General features: G+C 37.0%; 1 protein-coding gene across 3 annotated transcripts in view; it reads left to right on the top strand.

Annotated features, from left to right (window-relative positions):
• The window catches only part of rnf213a (ring finger protein 213a), a 152,832-nt gene that overhangs the window by 43,927 nt on the left and 92,030 nt on the right, over positions 1–16,875 (top strand). For all 3 annotated transcript variants that reach the window (XM_049468109.1, XM_049468107.1, XM_049468110.1), the window contains 14 exons: positions 1,106–1,230; positions 1,328–1,423; positions 1,508–1,629; positions 3,911–4,033; positions 4,136–4,194; positions 5,128–5,281; positions 5,945–6,080; positions 7,643–7,834; positions 7,942–8,072; positions 9,220–9,377; positions 10,011–10,223; positions 13,265–13,452; positions 15,372–15,492; positions 16,644–16,744. In XM_049468109.1, the coding sequence (XP_049324066.1) occupies positions 1,106–1,230; positions 1,328–1,423; positions 1,508–1,629; positions 3,911–4,033; positions 4,136–4,194; positions 5,128–5,281; positions 5,945–6,080; positions 7,643–7,834; positions 7,942–8,072; positions 9,220–9,377; positions 10,011–10,223; positions 13,265–13,452; positions 15,372–15,492; positions 16,644–16,744 (1,919 nt within the window). The remainder of the gene's footprint in view (positions 1–1,105; positions 1,231–1,327; positions 1,424–1,507; positions 1,630–3,910; positions 4,034–4,135; positions 4,195–5,127; positions 5,282–5,944; positions 6,081–7,642; positions 7,835–7,941; positions 8,073–9,219; positions 9,378–10,010; positions 10,224–13,264; positions 13,453–15,371; positions 15,493–16,643; positions 16,745–16,875) is intronic.

The following is a 16,875-nucleotide window of genomic DNA, read 5'->3' as shown; positions in this document are numbered from 1 at the left end:
GCTTGTTGAACCAACCACTGGGATTAATGAATGCACCCAGGTCATCAAATTTATGTTTTTCAATGTTTTTGATGTAAGTGTCTTTGCAATGTAAAAGAGAAGACCTAAGGATTGAGTATGTAGATCCTGCCCTTTTAAATATATCTTATTGAGAAATTTTAAGTACCTCACGTTCAAAGTTAAGTAACTAAGATGAGGCAATTTTCCAGTCTTAACTCTGAAGTGTTTTGCAAAGTTATTGATAAAAAAACTTGAAAAACATTGATTTTTGAGAGCCTAGATGGTTAATTCAGACCGTCTACTGATATCAATCCTACCAAATTCAATCTAGTGCTTGTGTTTCAATAAATAATGCAGCCCAACAACTTACAGTAGCTAGATATTAGATATGTGTTGTTAATTGACACTAGTACAGTGTGAAATGTTAAGTTTATACTGTATACTAAGATGGCGTAAACTTGTTTATTTGGTTTGGTATCAAGCATTAATGCTTCTGTATATTTGAGAGGTCAATCTCAACACTCTGTCCTGTTCCCTAAATTAATTCCTAGATCTTATTTGCTTATTTTTGAAATACAAATTTGGGAAAAATCAATAGAATGTGCTGAGTGTCCTCATGCTATTAGCATAGCTGTCATTTAGCTATTTCTTATGTTTTTGCTAATTCTATGCTAAAAAACTCATTCCTGTACTTTCATTCCTGTTAGTCAGTACATAAAACGTAACAGGAGTGAGTGTTAGTAACAGAAACAAGTTCCAGTAACAGGAGTGAGTTCCAGTAACAGGTTGGATTGTGATTGTCTTTATCAAGAGTGATATTTTTGGTCATAAATATCAATTATTGGAACATGCAGTTTACCACGTCTTTAAAATAAAGACTTTCTTGAGAGAAAACCAAAGGAATTAGTGGACTTTCTGTTAAACATGCTTTTTAAATGTCGCATGAGTTTTGTAAACATCCTTTTTTTATTAGAAACCTTGTAAAAAATTAAGTAAAGCTGTCTGAGTTTGATCAGTACATGTTCTGAATAGTTAAATACGTATATATGTGTTAAGATAAAAAATATATAAACCCTAAACTCTGATTCTATGTTTAATCCCTCAGATCACAACCTTCTCCAGACTTTTAACAATAGCGGACATTGGGCAGCTACAGGAAGTGGTTCAGAACATTGAGCTTCTTGCTCTGCAGCAGTTTGATACAGAGCATTCCTTCCTGAAGAAGATCCGGTAGATATGGATTACTGTGCTTTACCATATAAAAAATGAACAGAGTAATATATATTATGTCTGTAACTGATATTCTGCAATTTCTTTCTGTTTTCAGGAACTTTTTGGACAGCACCACTGGCAATAAAATTTTGGTAATTCAGACGGATTTTGCTGAAGAACTGCAGAGCTCTAATCTCATTGCATCGGCTAAGTGAGTCCTGTATCTGACGACTTTACAGATTAGATTTAAAGCAAGATCAAGCGATTAAATTTTAAATATGTGGTTTGTTTTTAGATATTCCTCCATCAATGAGATCAACAAATCCAGGAATGAGGAGGACAGTAGGATATTTGTCTACTTTATTACCAAACTGCCAAGGATAGAAGGTGGAACCTCTTATGTTGGATTTCATGGAGGTAGGACAACTTTTTCTTGTGGACGGCAAAATATTGAACTACATATACAGTACAGCATTTAGTGTCTGTGTCCCAAATGGATACTAAATACTAATACTAATTTTTAAAGTTAAAGGTACATTCTGTAGGAAAAGAGAGCGAGTGTGAAATAGTTACAGCAGTCCAATTTCAAAACATCACAGAGAGTAGTCTGCCCCGCCCACCCCTTCGCAGACACTACGCTACCTCGGGTTGCCATGTTGGGCCAGGCTGAACTTTACACAATCCAGTGAAAGACGTGTTCAGTAACTTCTACCACGGCGAGAAAGTCATATTATAAACCGGCTCATGTGAACTTTATCTGTAGTTAGCTAAACTAGCCTAATGCACCGTAGTAATATATCTACTGCTTAGCTTAGCAAAGCCCGTTTGGAAAGGGACTCCTCTAAAACCTGTATGTATAGCTTTATATTGACTGCTACACAGCTAAATAGCTAGATAGTTGCTAGGGATAACCATAAGTAACGTTTACCATTAATCGTTTTTGGACATAACAAATCACTCAATATATAAACACTAAACTGAATTTCTATAGAGACTAACTATCGATTTCTGGCGTATATTTTGGAGTACTCATCACTGCTAAGGTATTAATCAGATGTTTTGACTGATTGCAGCTCACGTTAGAATGTGTTGCATGACTGTGTTATCCATTCACATCACTGTAGCTAACCTTGCTAATCTATTTCTTTCTCTTGGACAAAGAGGACAAAACAGACACAAAACTCCGGGACTGAGTGAAAACTTAAAATCACTCAAAACTCAGCATGTTTCCTTAATATCTGATGATACATCCTGAACATTTTATCATTTAAAACTAATAATTAGTTACATTTTGGTCCTTTCAATACTATACACTAAATAGCTTAATAGCTCAGATTTGGTGAAACACTAAATTTTGAGTTGTGGATACAGTGTCTATTGTAACAAAATTAAAAATCCTGCTGAAAAATGTTAGCTCCACCATCATCAGATCCCAAACAAAATCTGGAATCAATGCTAAACATGCTACAGAAGTTCCAGTCCGTAACTGTCCAGGTAACTACAAATGGCAAGTGACCATCCTGCTGTGCATTAGGGGTGGGCGATATGGCTTTAAAATAATATCACGATATTTCAGGGTATTTTTGCGATAACGATATACTTGGTGATATAGGAAAACTAAAACATGAGGAATATATAATAATATATAATATAATAAGAATATAGTATAATAGTATAACAGTATAATCATAATGTGGCAAAATAAATAATATAGCATAAAATAATATAATGCAGCAAATAATATTGCAGAATATTTAGTGCATGCATATAAACTGCAAACTAAAACAATTATATAATAAATACACCTAAAGCTTCACAGTAAATAATAGACTATAGCCCTATTATCACGATATGGATTTTTAATATGATGATATTTTTGTGTCGATATATTGTATACGATATAATATTGCCCAACACTGCTGTGCATCATTGAGGCTAATCTAGCAGTCAACAGTCTCTCACCAGGAGGTACACTACCCAAAAACCTTCTCGTGGTAGGACCTAGGGCACTATTATTTATATATATATATATATTTATATATATATATATATATATATAGGTAAGTCGTCAGCCGTGCACAGTGCAGCTTGATTTAGGGCGTGTCAGTGTGTCTTTGCTATCGTAACAACGGGAAAAGTACACCTTGCACGTCTCGAAACATGCAAAAGGCATGTACTAATACTCTTTTGTTTTGTAAACAATATTTTTTATTTTTAACTTTCATCGTCAAATTATACATCATTCATCTCGTTTATTATTTTTTTAAACTATATACAAAGCCAAGGACTGGCAGGGAAAGCACACATCAAAACGAATAGGTTATACGTCAGTACATATTGTGTACTAATACTCTTAATTAATTATGGGTGTGGTTAATTTTAGGCGTAACGTGAAATAAACCAATCAGAGTGTCATTTGCTCATCATTCCCTTTTAAGAGTCAGGTGAGCTCTGGCTTTGGTGGATTGCTATTTTAACAGCGCAGCTACCCGGACGTGTCCAACAAACTCTTCTCAGCAGATGAAACTGACTTCCCATTATTAATAAATAAAAATAAATAAATAAATTCAACAGTAGTTGAGCAGGACCTATTCCGGTGAACACATGAAAATAGACTGTTGGCTGGATGTAAGATATCCAGTAGCATTAAATACTCAGTGTTTTTAGCAGATTCTTATCTTTTATCATTCCGTTTAAGGTCCCTGGAAGTCAGTCCATATTGACGACCTCAGAAAATCCAAAGATATCGTTTCTGATATCAAAGCTTTGCAGTGTCTCACCATCAGCCAGCTGTTCGAGGAGAAGGAAAAACAGCCTGAAGGTAATCAGTGACTTTCTCTTCTTTTTTTAAATGTGATAAAGTAGGAAAACCTTCAGTAGATGTTTGTTTGCATGAAATCTGATCAGGTTCTGTCTCTTGCAGCGATGGAGACTGACGACATGTACACAGATGAAGAGAAAATGAATCACGAGGACAGTGTTGTAAGTATACTACATTAAAATGACATTTTTTTAGTTTTAGGGAGCCACAAAGCACAGTTCAGACTTAATAGACCAAACTTGTTTTGACTAACAGGAAATGCAATGCAATATGCATTAAACCAAAATTTGACCGGTGCAAAAGTATGGGCACCCTTATCATTTTATTGATTTGAATCCTCCTAACTACTTTTTACTGACTTACTGAAGCACAAAATTGGTTTGGTAACCTCATTGAGCTTTGCACTTCATAGCCAGGTGTATCCAATCATGAGAAAAGGTATTTAAGGTGGCCAATTGCAAGTTGTTCTGATATTTAAATCTTCTCTGAAGAGTGGCATCATGGGCTCATCAAAACAACTCTCAAATGATCTAAAAACAAAGATTGTTCAACATAGTTGTTCAGGGGAAGGATACAAAAAGTTGTCTCAGAGATTTAACCTGTCAGTTTCCACTGTGAGGAACATAGTAAGGAAATGGAAGAGCACAGGGACAGTTCTTGTTAAGCCCAGAAGTGGCAGGCCAAGAAAAATATCAGAAAGGCAGAGAAGAAGAATGGTGAGAACAGTCAAGGACAATCCACAGACCACCTCCAAAGAGCTGCAGCATCATCTTGCTGCAGATGGTGTCACTGTGCATCGCTCAACAATACAGCGCACTTTACACAAGGAGAAGCTGTATGGGAGAGTGATGCGAAAGAAGCCATTTCTGCAAGCACGCCACAAACAGAGTCACCTGAGGTATGCAAAAGCAAAAGCATACCTCAGGTGACTCTGTTTGTGGCGTGCTTGCAGAAATGGCTTCTTTCTTTCTTTCTTTCTTTCAAAATCAGCTTCTCCCTGTGCAAAGTGCGCTGTATTGTTGACTGATGCACAGTGGACTTTCAGGTGTGGAAATGCTTTAATTCAGATTTATTAATGTTGTATTTTATTTCAGAGCTGGGAGAACGTTCTGGACACCACAGCACTGGTGCGTTGCTGTGTGCAGAGTGCTGTGGGAATGCTGCGGGACCAGGGCGAGGCTGGCTGGCGAAGCACCAGACGAGTCGAGATCCTGTTAACTCTCCTGAACGAAGGCCAGGAACTTCAAGGTGCACATTTAATGATAATAATAATAATACAATTAATGTATATAGCATCTTTCATACACAAAAATACAGCTTAAAGTGCTTTAACAAGAGAGAAAGAGAGTAAGAAAGAGCACACAAGCATGTGCAACAAGCAAACAAGACATTAAAAAGAAAAATATATGAGTTTTATGAGTTTTTTTTTTGGATATCAAGAAACAGTAAAACTTTTAACATACTGGAACCTTCATACCGATTCCGACGTGTTTTTGCATTCTGCCCTCTGTAAAAGGGCTAAATTAAATTATTATTTCAGTTTCCAGTATTTCAATCTCTCTGCTTTCTGCTCCTTTTTAATAATTTTATACATTTTATAAAACAAAAAGATAAAGTCGTGTGTTATTCAGCTCTGATCTGGAATATATTTTCTTTATACTCTTCAGTTTTATAGTCCGTTCTTTCTTTTATCTGCTGCCTCCGGGATCATTTGTTTGGTCCGCAGCCATGACAATATAGTTCCTCTGCTCACTGAAGCTCAACTCTGATTGGTCATAAATATACGCATGTTTTTAAAACTTGACAACCTGTTTTCTCATCCGTCAAAATTGTATTCGTTGTAAAAAAGGCCTTGAGGTTTTATAAAATGATGAATAAGTGCTAAAAGTTTGATATTTGTGTTTTTTATAGCCGCATTTCTGAAAACGATGAAGTTGCGTCTTCATTATCTGTTGATGACTCATGATGAGCACACTGTCTCAGCCAAGAACTGGGTTTTTAAAGAGGCGTCTAATATTGATGCACTTCAGGAGGGCGGCACCTTCAGGTGAGTAGACTATTAGAGTGCGTTCTTATAGGAAAAATATGTTTATACTTTGTCATTTTATAGGAATAGACTGCTCTGACTTTTTAGGCTTCGAAATGCAAATTCATATACCAAAGCTTTCAGTTCTCATTTCTCTTCATTGCTGCAAAACAGTAGAAACAGAGCTTTTAAAACCGGCAACATCTGAAATATACTAATATTTATTGAGTGTATTTGGCCTGTCACAATTCTTAAATAAACACAGAACATACCCAATATGAACTACACGCATATTCATTGCAACAAAAATGTCTTTCCCAATTAAATCAAATGTTGTTCAATAAATTTACATTATTTGTCATAATAGTGTTTATTAATTATTGCAGTGTTACTAGGTCAGCAGGCCTGCTAATATAATTGATAGGGGAAAAATGTGAAATTATTAAACACTAATTATTTGTATGGCAATTAATTTTTAGCAAAACTTGTATGATTGTGACATCCCTATTATGTAGATTTTGGAAAATTGGGCCCTATCTTACAACCACCAACAGTCTTATTTTCACGCCTTCCACATCACGTGACAAGCTGATTGGTTTATTTCACATTACGCCCAAAATTAACCACACAAATGATTAATTAAGAGAATTAGTAAATGCCTTTTGCGTGTTTCAAGCAGAGCAAGGTGTACTTTTCCCGTCGTTACAATAGCAAAGACACACTGACACCACACCCTAAATCAAGCTGCGCAATCACAGTTGACAGCTCGCCTATAAATCGCTACAATTGGACCCTATGTGGGTAGCATGTGTCTAGCTTACTTGGAGCTACTGACCAATACTAATATTCGATTGGTTGGTGCATCCAAAGCCTTTAATAGCAACTTGTACACCTTTCTGTTTTCTTATGTTGGTATTACTACTAAAAGTCACAATGTCTTATAAAATGTAATTTTAATTTTGTGATAATTTTCTGGTAATTTTGACCCTTCTGTTAGTTGTGATGTCACTTAATATTAACAAGCAAATCTGATATCTGTTGTTTCGTATACAGCTCTGGAATAAAATAAGAGAGCACTTAGAAATGATGAGTTTCTTTGATTTTACCAAATTGAAAACCTCTGGAATATAATCAAGAGGAAGATGGATGATCACAAACCATCAAACCACCAAACTGAACTGCTTGAATTTTTACACCAGGAGTAAAGCAGCATAAAGTTATCCAAAAGCAGTGTGTAAGACTGGTGGAGGAGAACATGATGCCGAGATGCATGAAAAAAAACTGTCATTAAAAAACCACCAGGGTTATTCCACCAAATATTGATTATTTCTGAACTCTTAAAACTTTATGAATATGAACTTGTTTTTTTTGTTGCATTATTTGAGGTCTGAAAGCTCTGCATTTTTTTTTTTTTTGTTATTTCAGTCATTTCTCATTTTCTGTAAATAAATGCTCTAAATGAGAATATTTTTATTTGTAATTTGGGAGAAATGTTGTCTGTAGTTTATAGAATAAAACAACAATGTTCATTTTCCAGAGCTGTATGTCCAATTAATCGTTTTTTGATGATTGCTATATTTCAGGCATACTCTGTGGAAGCGAGTTCAAGCTGTAGTGATTCCGTTTCTGGCTCAGCTTCTCTCTGTTATCGACCGCGACCGTAATCTGGACCTCCTGCTGGACGTGAACTCGGGTGAAGCGGTGAAGAAGCTGTGGTTGGGCATCTTCGGAAACGTGAAGTTATTGAATATTCCCTACACAAGAGTGGATTCCAGGTACGCAGCTTCTGCAAGTTTTAAGAAAGCTATTTTAGGCAAGAAGCTGAAAATAGCTTAAAATATAGACGTATTTCTGACTTCGATATTTTCTGCATCTTCTGCAGCTCAGTGACGAAGACGTTTCTGGTGCAGAACTACATTTCTGAGGGCAGGAATATGGGCTGCACCATGCCCTTCAGCTGGAAGATTAAAGACTATTTGGAAGAGCTTTGGGTGCACGCTCTGCATCGAGAAGGTCAGTTGATTAGTGCCTGGTTTACATTACATGACTACGTGACTGATCGGCGACACGTGGTTACGAATGATCGAAATTGTTTGGGGATCCTAAACCCGATACGTAAAGTTTCTATATTGTATCAAAACTGAAAAACTTAAAAATGAAGTCTAAAAGTAAAAAGTCAGGTTTTCAGAACTTGTAAACGGCTTGGCTTGTAAATGGGTTACAGGTGCAGGTGATACTGCAGTAAAATACATTACATTACATTCTTATAGTTTATTTAATAAAATAGACTACTATTAAGTACACTTTTAGTTTAATGTAATTCAATATACTTCTAAAATACTTCCAAAATTTCCAAATATACTTTTGTACATTTTTAGCAGTGTGTTAAAAACAGCTGTTAAAGTAGTTCACTTAAAATACAGTGTATCATGTATCTTTTTAGAAAATAAATTAAATTACTACTAATTAAAAAAAAATGTTAAAGTAAATTTGTAACACGCTAAAAATTGTAGTACAGTATATTACAATATATTTTTATACCAAAAAAAATATATATACAAAGTATGAAAGTAACCTAACTGTAGTGCAGTAATGCAGTAATACAGAATAAGGCCTGAGGGACAGAAGACTTTTGTAGTCTATTGTGATTATACCACAGTTCCATTATTACTGTTTATTAAAAGATTTTAAAGAGTTAAAGGAAGAACATAGGATCTGTTTGGTTATAAAAACTCCGCCAGTTAAAATAGTTCCATTGCTGCTCTGTTTGTAGCTGCGCTGTTTGGTTTGTAAGCGCTGCATTGTTGCTAGGTTACCTGTATGTGGTGGAGTAATACAACATGGAGAGCTTTGGTTACAGTATGTTACTGGCTGATAACGGGACTCAGAGAACACCTCTCAGCCAATCACATTGCAGGGTTGAAACTAACTGTGGTATAGTTTCAGATCAGTAACAGGAATCAAACCCAAATTCTTAAGATTTATAATAGACATAAAAACTAGGCAACCATAACGAAATTAAAGGTTTTTGTTTTCTTATCGAACATTAAACCTTTGTATGTATTGCTTGAACAAATGACCTGGCATGGGGTAAAAAAAAGTAATGTATTAATTTATTTGTTATTTATAAAAAAATGTTTATATCTGTTCCTCTCCACAGGTCACTCCCAGCAGCAGTTTGAAGAGTTCTTCTGGAAGACTCCGCTGGGCTTGTACATTTCAGGAGCCGAGGAGGAGATTCAGATGGAGTTCTTCCATAGATATCTTCAGGACTTCATCTGCTTGACCATGAATATATCATCAGAGGTGGAACTACAGGTGAGTGAGAACACATTCTGAAAGATGTACTGTATTTTATAGACTATAAGGCACAGGGGATTGTAAGGCACATTTTAAGCAACACTAGTAAGGAACAGGGGTGTCGCCATGTTTCCCTTTTAATTCAGCAGGTAATAAAAACTGTAATTCTTAAAAAAAATGTATAATAAATTATTTCAAAGTCAATTGACCACTGGATGTTGATCTGATGTTGATCTAAACTGTTTATTTGGGTGAGTAAAGCACTTAAGTTCATTTACAGTAAGCTTAGATTTCCAGTATGTTAGTGCGATTAGCAAAAGCAAAACTTAGCACTAGTAAGTGTTTCAGTAAGCCAAGGCGCTATTAGCTAGCGGTTCGTCCCACGTAGCTTGTTTTAACATGGCAAACATGCAGACTACAGTTCAATATACTGACCTCTGAAGAGTGAAAGAGCTAGAACTGTTGTTAGCGGCTAATGCTAATGCTGCTCCAGCAAATGCTGCTGGAGAAACGTCACTGAAAACTCACCCTGTATAACGCTGCACTTCAGCAGAGTGGCTTTACTGCTCCTTAAGATTTTTATGCGAAAAATATGAAGAGTTTTACTAAGTTATTCATTTTATAATGTGCTAATTTTTTGCTGGTGTTCAGCTGCTGTCTGGAGCCCTGCAGTGCTGCGTTAACGAGCTGAGAGCCAATCAGGAGGAAGAACAGCAGGGCGGAGTCACGTCATTGCCGTGGGTTCACGCTGCGTACCACGCCTTCAAGAACCGCCTGCAGAACCTCTCCAGAATGATTACTATTGAACCCCAGATTGCTCAGGTGCTCCTGGACAACAGACAGTCCAGAGAAGGGGTGGAGATGGTGAGTTTATGCTGTTACATTTTGTAAAACTCAACGTAATAATTAATGTTAAATTCTTGGAATTTATATTTAAAAAGATGCATTTATTTAACACTAGAATGATTAAACTTTTAATTTTTTTTTTCGTTCTGCAAAATATATATAACACGTCAACCTAAAACAGTGTCACGTTTGGGGTATAGAAAACAACAAACTAAAACCTCAACCTCTTCTTTATATTTATGTGTAGCAATAGTGTATATATTTTCATCAATATGTGACTTAATGAAATCAAACCGGCAGTAAAATTGGTTTGTGTACAGCAGTACATTAGCATTAGCTTTTTTATTTAGTGATATAAACACACTGTTTTGCTACGGTCAAGTTCAGAAGGTAGATTTGTTATCTTTATATTTATGCTGAGCTCTAAGATTTCCTCCTTCTAGGTTGATAAATGTGGAATATGGAGCTACACCAGCCTTTATTTCTTCCATTAAATCTCTTGTTTTAGTCCTGTTACTGCACGCTCCTACCAAAAAATTGCTTGTTTTAGTCCTGTAAATGCACGCTTCTGCCAAAAACCACTTGTTTTAGTCCCGCTACTGCTCGCTCTCACCAAAAATTGCTTGTTTTAGTCCCGCTACTGCTCGCTCTCACCAAAAAATGCTTGTTTTAGTCCCGCTACTGCTTGTTTTATTTCCGTTACCGCCCGCTTCCCACAAACATCACTTGTTTTAGTCCAGTTACTGCCAGCTCCTGCCAAAAATTGCTTGATTTGGGCCCCTTACGGCCCGATCCCACCAAAATTGCTTGTTTTAGTCCCGCTACTGCTCGCTCCCACCAAAATTGCTTGTTTTAGTCCCGCTACTGCTCGCTCTCACCAAAAATGGCTTGTTTTAGTCCCACTACTGCTTGTTTTATTTCCGTTACCGCCCGCTTCCCACAAACATCACTTGTTTTTGTCCAGTTACTGCCAGGTCCTGCCAAAAATTGCTTGTTTTGGGCCCCTTACGGCCCAATCCCATCAAAAATGGCTTGTTTTAGTCCCGCTACTGCTCGCTCTCACCAAAAATTGCTTGTTTTAGTCCCGTGACTGCTTGTTTTATTTCCGTTACCGCCCGCTTCACACAAACATCACTTGTTTTAGTCCAGTTACTGCCAGCTCCTGCCAAAAATTGCTTGATTTGGGCCCCTTACGGCCCAATCCCACCAAAAATTGCTTGTTTTAATCCCACTACTGCTCGCTCTCACCAAAAATTGCTTGTTTTAGTCCCGCTACTGCTCGCTCTCACCAAAAATTGCTTGTTTTAGTCCCGCTACTGCTCGCTCTCACCAAAAAATGCTTGTTTTAGTCCCGCTACTGCTTGTTTTATTTCCGTTACCGCCCGCTTCCCACAAACATCACTTGTTTTAGTCCAGTTACTGCCAGCTCCTGCCAAAAATTGCTTGATTTGGGCCCCTTACGGCCCGATCCCACCAAAATTGCTTGTTTTAGTCCCGCTACTGCTCGCTCCCACCAAAATTGCTTGTTTTAGTCCCGCTACTGCTCGCTCTCACCAAAAATTGCTTGTTTTAGTCCCGCTACTGCTCGCTCTCACCAAAAAATGCTTGTTTTAGTCCCGCTACTGCTTGTTTTATTTCCGTTACCGCCCGCTTCCCACAAACATCACTTGTTTTAGTCCAGTTACTGCCAGCTCCTGCCAAAAATTGCTTGATTTGGGCCCCTTACGGCCCGATCCCACCAAAATTGCTTGTTTTAGTCCCGCTACTGCTCGCTCCCACCAAAATTGCTTGTTTTAGTCCCGCTACTGCTCGCTCTCACCAAAAATGGCTTGTTTTAGTCCCACTACTGCTTGTTTTATTTCCGTTACCGCCCGCTTCCCACAAACATCACTTGTTTTTGTCCAGTTACTGCCAGGTCCTGCCAAAAATTGCTTGTTTTGGGCCCCTTACGGCCCAATCCCATCAAAAATGGCTTGTTTTAGTCCCGCTACTGCTCGCTCTCACCAAAAATTGCTTGTTTTAGTCCCGTGACTGCTTGTTTTATTTCCGTTACCGCCCGCTTCACACAAACATCACTTGTTTTAGTCCAGTTACTGCCAGCTCCTGCCAAAAATTGCTTGATTTGGGCCCCTTACGGCCCAATCCCACCAAAAATTGCTTGTTTTAATCCCACTACTGCTCGCTCTCACCAAAAATTGCTTGTTTTAGTCCCGCTACTGCTCGCTCTCACCAAAAATTGCTTGTTTTAGTCCCGCTACTGCTCGCTCTCACCAAAAAATGCTTGTTTTAGTCCCGCTACTGCTTGTTTTATTTCCGTTACCGCCCGCTTCCCACAAACATCACTTGTTTTAGTCCAGTTACTGCCAGCTCCTGCCAAAAATTGCTTGATTTGGGCCCCTTACGGCCCGATCCCACCAAAATTGCTTGTTTTAGTCCCGCTACTGCTCGCTCCCACCAAAATTGCTTGTTTTAGTCCCGCTACTGCTCGCTCTCACCAAAAATTGCTTGTTTTAGTCCCGCTACTGCTCGCTCTCACCAAAAATTGCTTGTTTTAGTCCCCCTACTGCTTGTTTTATTTCCGTTACCGCCCGCTTCCCACAAACATCACTTGTTTTAGTCCAGTTACTGCCAGGTCCTGCCAAAAATTGCTTGTTTTGGGCCCCTTACGGCCCAATCCCACCAAAAATTGCTTGTTTTAATCCCGCTACTGCTCGCTCTCACCAAAAATTGCTTGTTTTAGTCCCGTGACTGCTTGTTTTATTTCCGTTACCGCCCGCTTCCCACAAACATCACTTGTTTTAGTCCAGTTACTGCCAGGTCCTGCCAAAAATTGCTTGATTTGGGCCCCTTACGGCCCAATCCCACCAAAATTGCTTGTTTCAGTCCCGCGCTTTCCAAGCATGGACTCGTCCATACATAGATCATATTGAGATTTTTCTTTTTATTGTAAAAATACATCTATGACACACTAAACTGTCTACATCAGTGTGTTTCTGATGTCTATAAGATCCCCGTGATTCTAGCCGTGCTGGTGTTAATTGATGTGTTGATGTGTGCAGGTGCTGGACGTGTACGCTGCCATGGCCTGCGTTGAGTACCTGGAGCCCCAGGCTCTGGGCACAGGTGGGCAGTGTGTGACGTGGCTGCGGCAGGTGAAGAAGCTGCAGGTGCCGATCGAGCTGGTGTGCTCTGAGGAGAAACTCCGGCACTACGGAGAACTCAGCAGAACCATGCTGACTCGAGTTCAGTGAGTTAACCTGAATTTAATTCTTATTCCAAAAGTCTTGTACAGAACCTCAGAACTACAGATGGACCTAAACAGCCACCAAAATAGGGCTGCAACTAATGATTATTTTAGTAGTCGACTAATCTGCTGATTGTTTTTTCGATTAGTCGATTAGTCAACGATTATTTCTGCCATGTCCTCCATCTCTAAAAACGATAGGAACGTGTCAATGTTTAAGTGTTGATGCTTTCATGGTTTGTTTTATTTAGTGATATAAACACGGTGTTGCTACGGTTGAGTTCAGAAGGTAGATTGCTTTTAAGTAATGCTAAACTTTGTTAAAGATTTCCTATTTCCAGGTTGTTAAAAGTGGAATATGGAGCTACACCAGCGTTTATTTCCTCAATTGAATCTCTCAGTAAATCTCAGTCATTCAGAGCATTAAAATATTCTACTAATATCTCATAAAAACTACCCTTATTTTATTATAATAGAGTAAGAAAAGGATCTAGTCTACCTGGCCTAAATCACGCTACACTATATACCACATAACATTAATTGTACAGTAGAGTACAGTGGAGATTTTATTTTTTATATTTTTTGTGAGGTGTTGTCTTAGGAGTAACTTTGTTTGAACCAGGTGAGTTGTAGTAAGGTATGATAGCGGGTGTAGAAAAATGGGACATTACATTTCTATGGTGTATTCTTGGTACCACTTACAGTGGACAGTGCAGTACAGTGCAGTGGGGGGAAATGATGGTGACCGGCAGCATCTGGTTACAGTTGTCCACATGAACAGGCAAGCGACTCTGGCAGATGCAATATAGATTTTTAGTTTGCATGGGCAAAAGTAATAGGACACGATACTATACATTGTCATTAGCATAAACATTTTGTTGCTGTCCAATGAAAACCATGCATTCAAAACCGCAACTTTACAGGAACGAGATAGAACTAAGGTTGCAACTATTGAATATTTCGGTAATTGAGTTCAATTGATTCAGTTGATTAAGTAATCAGAAATACATCATTTTGCTTGATTTGAGCTTCACAGTTAAATAAAGGAGTTATCGTTTCACCACTAGATAAATCTTCTTAACTTTCAATAGAAGTCAATGCAAGAAGAGTTAGTTTCAAGTCATTTTGGACCATTTCTATTGGTCCGTTCATAAAGAAACTTTGCAAGGAACAGTCTGTATCTATAAATTATGTAGTAAATTAAAAATTGGCATTTTTAATGTATGTTTTGTTCTTTGTTTTTCATTGGACATCAACGGTTTGCGCTAAAACACAATAAAACCTGATTAAAACTGCTCTAAAAATGTACATTTATGGCATTTAGCTGGCACTCCTGTTATAAAGGTGGGTCAGTGTAGTGTTGCACTGCAAAAAAACTAAATCTTAGCAAGTGAAATGTTCTAAATTTAAGGCAATAAATCTTATTTTCTTCTCTACTAAGCATTGTGTGTAAGTGTTAGATTATTTTGCTTATTTTAGGGATAATTATCTTAATCATTCTTACTTAGAATTTTTACCTTATTTTAAGTAATTTGACCTCAAAATGAGCTCAATCAAGCAGCAATCAACTTATTCTGATTCTTGTGTCCAAAAAACAGTGACTTTTTTGCTTGATTTAGGTGTTACTTCACTCATTTTGAGACTTTGCCATTGCTTTTTGTAAGAAAACTTACTAAGAAAATTTTGCTTAAACCATTGGCAGATTTTTTTTGCTTAATATACACATATTTGTCTTAATTTGCATATATTTTGTCTAGTTTTTGGCAATGGATTTTTTGCAGTGTTGGGAGTCTTGCCCAAGGACTCTTATTGGTGTAGCACAGCATTCAGTCACCCAGATTGGGAATTGAACCCCAGTTTACCCCTGTTATCCACTGCACAACACCAACCAGTGCACATTTTTATGTGTAATGTGTTTTCAGGCACGGCTGGCGTCGGATCTATTCTCTCTCATTGTTTGTTGAGCACTTGCTGATCGGTGTGGAGAACGTGGACAGAAACCTGAAACCGCTGATTCTGGAACACACTCGACAGTTAGCTCAGGTGAGAGATCAGCTTTTACACCTTTTCCTTATGATTTCTACAATTCTTCCTATTTAAAATAAGCTGCGTTGAAAATATTAAATCAATTCATAGTCTTAGAATACTTAACAATACTTAAGAAAACCTAAATCACACATAATAGACAGTATCAAACAAACATACTACTATAAAAACCACTTAAGAAACCACTTCAGTTTCTCTGATTTTGCTATTTATAGGTTTATGTTTGAGTAAAATTAACATTGCTGTTTTATTCTATAAACTACAGACAACATTTCTCCCAAATTCCAAATAAAAATATTCTCATTTAGAGCATTTATTTACAGAAAATGAGAAATGGCTTTTAAGAGTTCAGAAATCAATATTTGGTGGAATAACCCTGGTTGGTTTTTAATCACAGTTTTTTTTTCATGCATCTTGGCATCATGTTCTCCTCCACCAGTCTTACACACTGCTTTTGGATAACTTTATGCTGCTTTACTCCTGGTGCAAAAATTCAAGCAGTTCAGTTTGGTGGTTTGATGGTTTGTGATCATCCATCTTCCTCTTGATTATATTCCAGAGGTTTTCAATTTGGTAAAATCAAAGAAACTCATTATTTTTAAGTGATCTGTAATTTTTTTCCAGAGCTGAACATCAATCATTTTGATTTACTTTTGTAAGTTATTTTAATTGAAGTCCCTTCGTGAATATAAGAAGTATAAAGTCTAAATAAAGAAAGTTTTTCTTAAGTAAAATAAATGGCCCAAAAAAGAATAACTGATTTATTATTCAAGAATATTTATTTTGTTAATACTGTCTGAAGTCCACCTTAGTCTCATTAGTTTGATATTTGATATTTGAGTCTGTTCAAGTACAATACTTAACCAACACATCTGTTTTTATTATATTATTTTCAATAAAAAAACTTATTTTAATATTTTCTTAAGAAGAAAATGACAGTTAAGGGGAGAAACCCAAATATTAGCGCATTAATTAAAAAAATAGATATACACAAATATGAAATATTTAAAATAATTACTATATATAAAATTAACAATTACAGTCACAGTACTTTTGTCTTTTTTCTTAATTTTACTCTTTTTTTTACATCTAACACATCCTTCTGCATGAGTAATATTATTATTTTTTGTTTCCCGTCTACATTTTAGGTTTTGGAGAAAAACTCGGACCTCAAATCGAAGCAGCCATTCGAGGCGGTTATTACCCGACTCAAAGCCTGTAAAGACAGAGTGAATGAACGCATCTTCAGGTAGATAATAGGACTTATTATACAGTGGTATGATTTTCCTCTATAAATCATAGTTTTTTTGGATCAGCAATTTCAGTTATATGTTTTATATAGCAGATGAACACAAAAATAAAATGAAGTTTATAGGATTT

Source organism: Astyanax mexicanus, chromosome 19 (genome assembly GCF_023375975.1).
Source record: "Astyanax mexicanus isolate ESR-SI-001 chromosome 19, AstMex3_surface, whole genome shotgun sequence".
Lineage (NCBI taxonomy): Eukaryota > Metazoa > Chordata > Actinopteri > Characiformes > Acestrorhamphidae > Astyanax > Astyanax mexicanus.
This window is presented reverse-complemented; position numbering and strand designations above follow the sequence as displayed.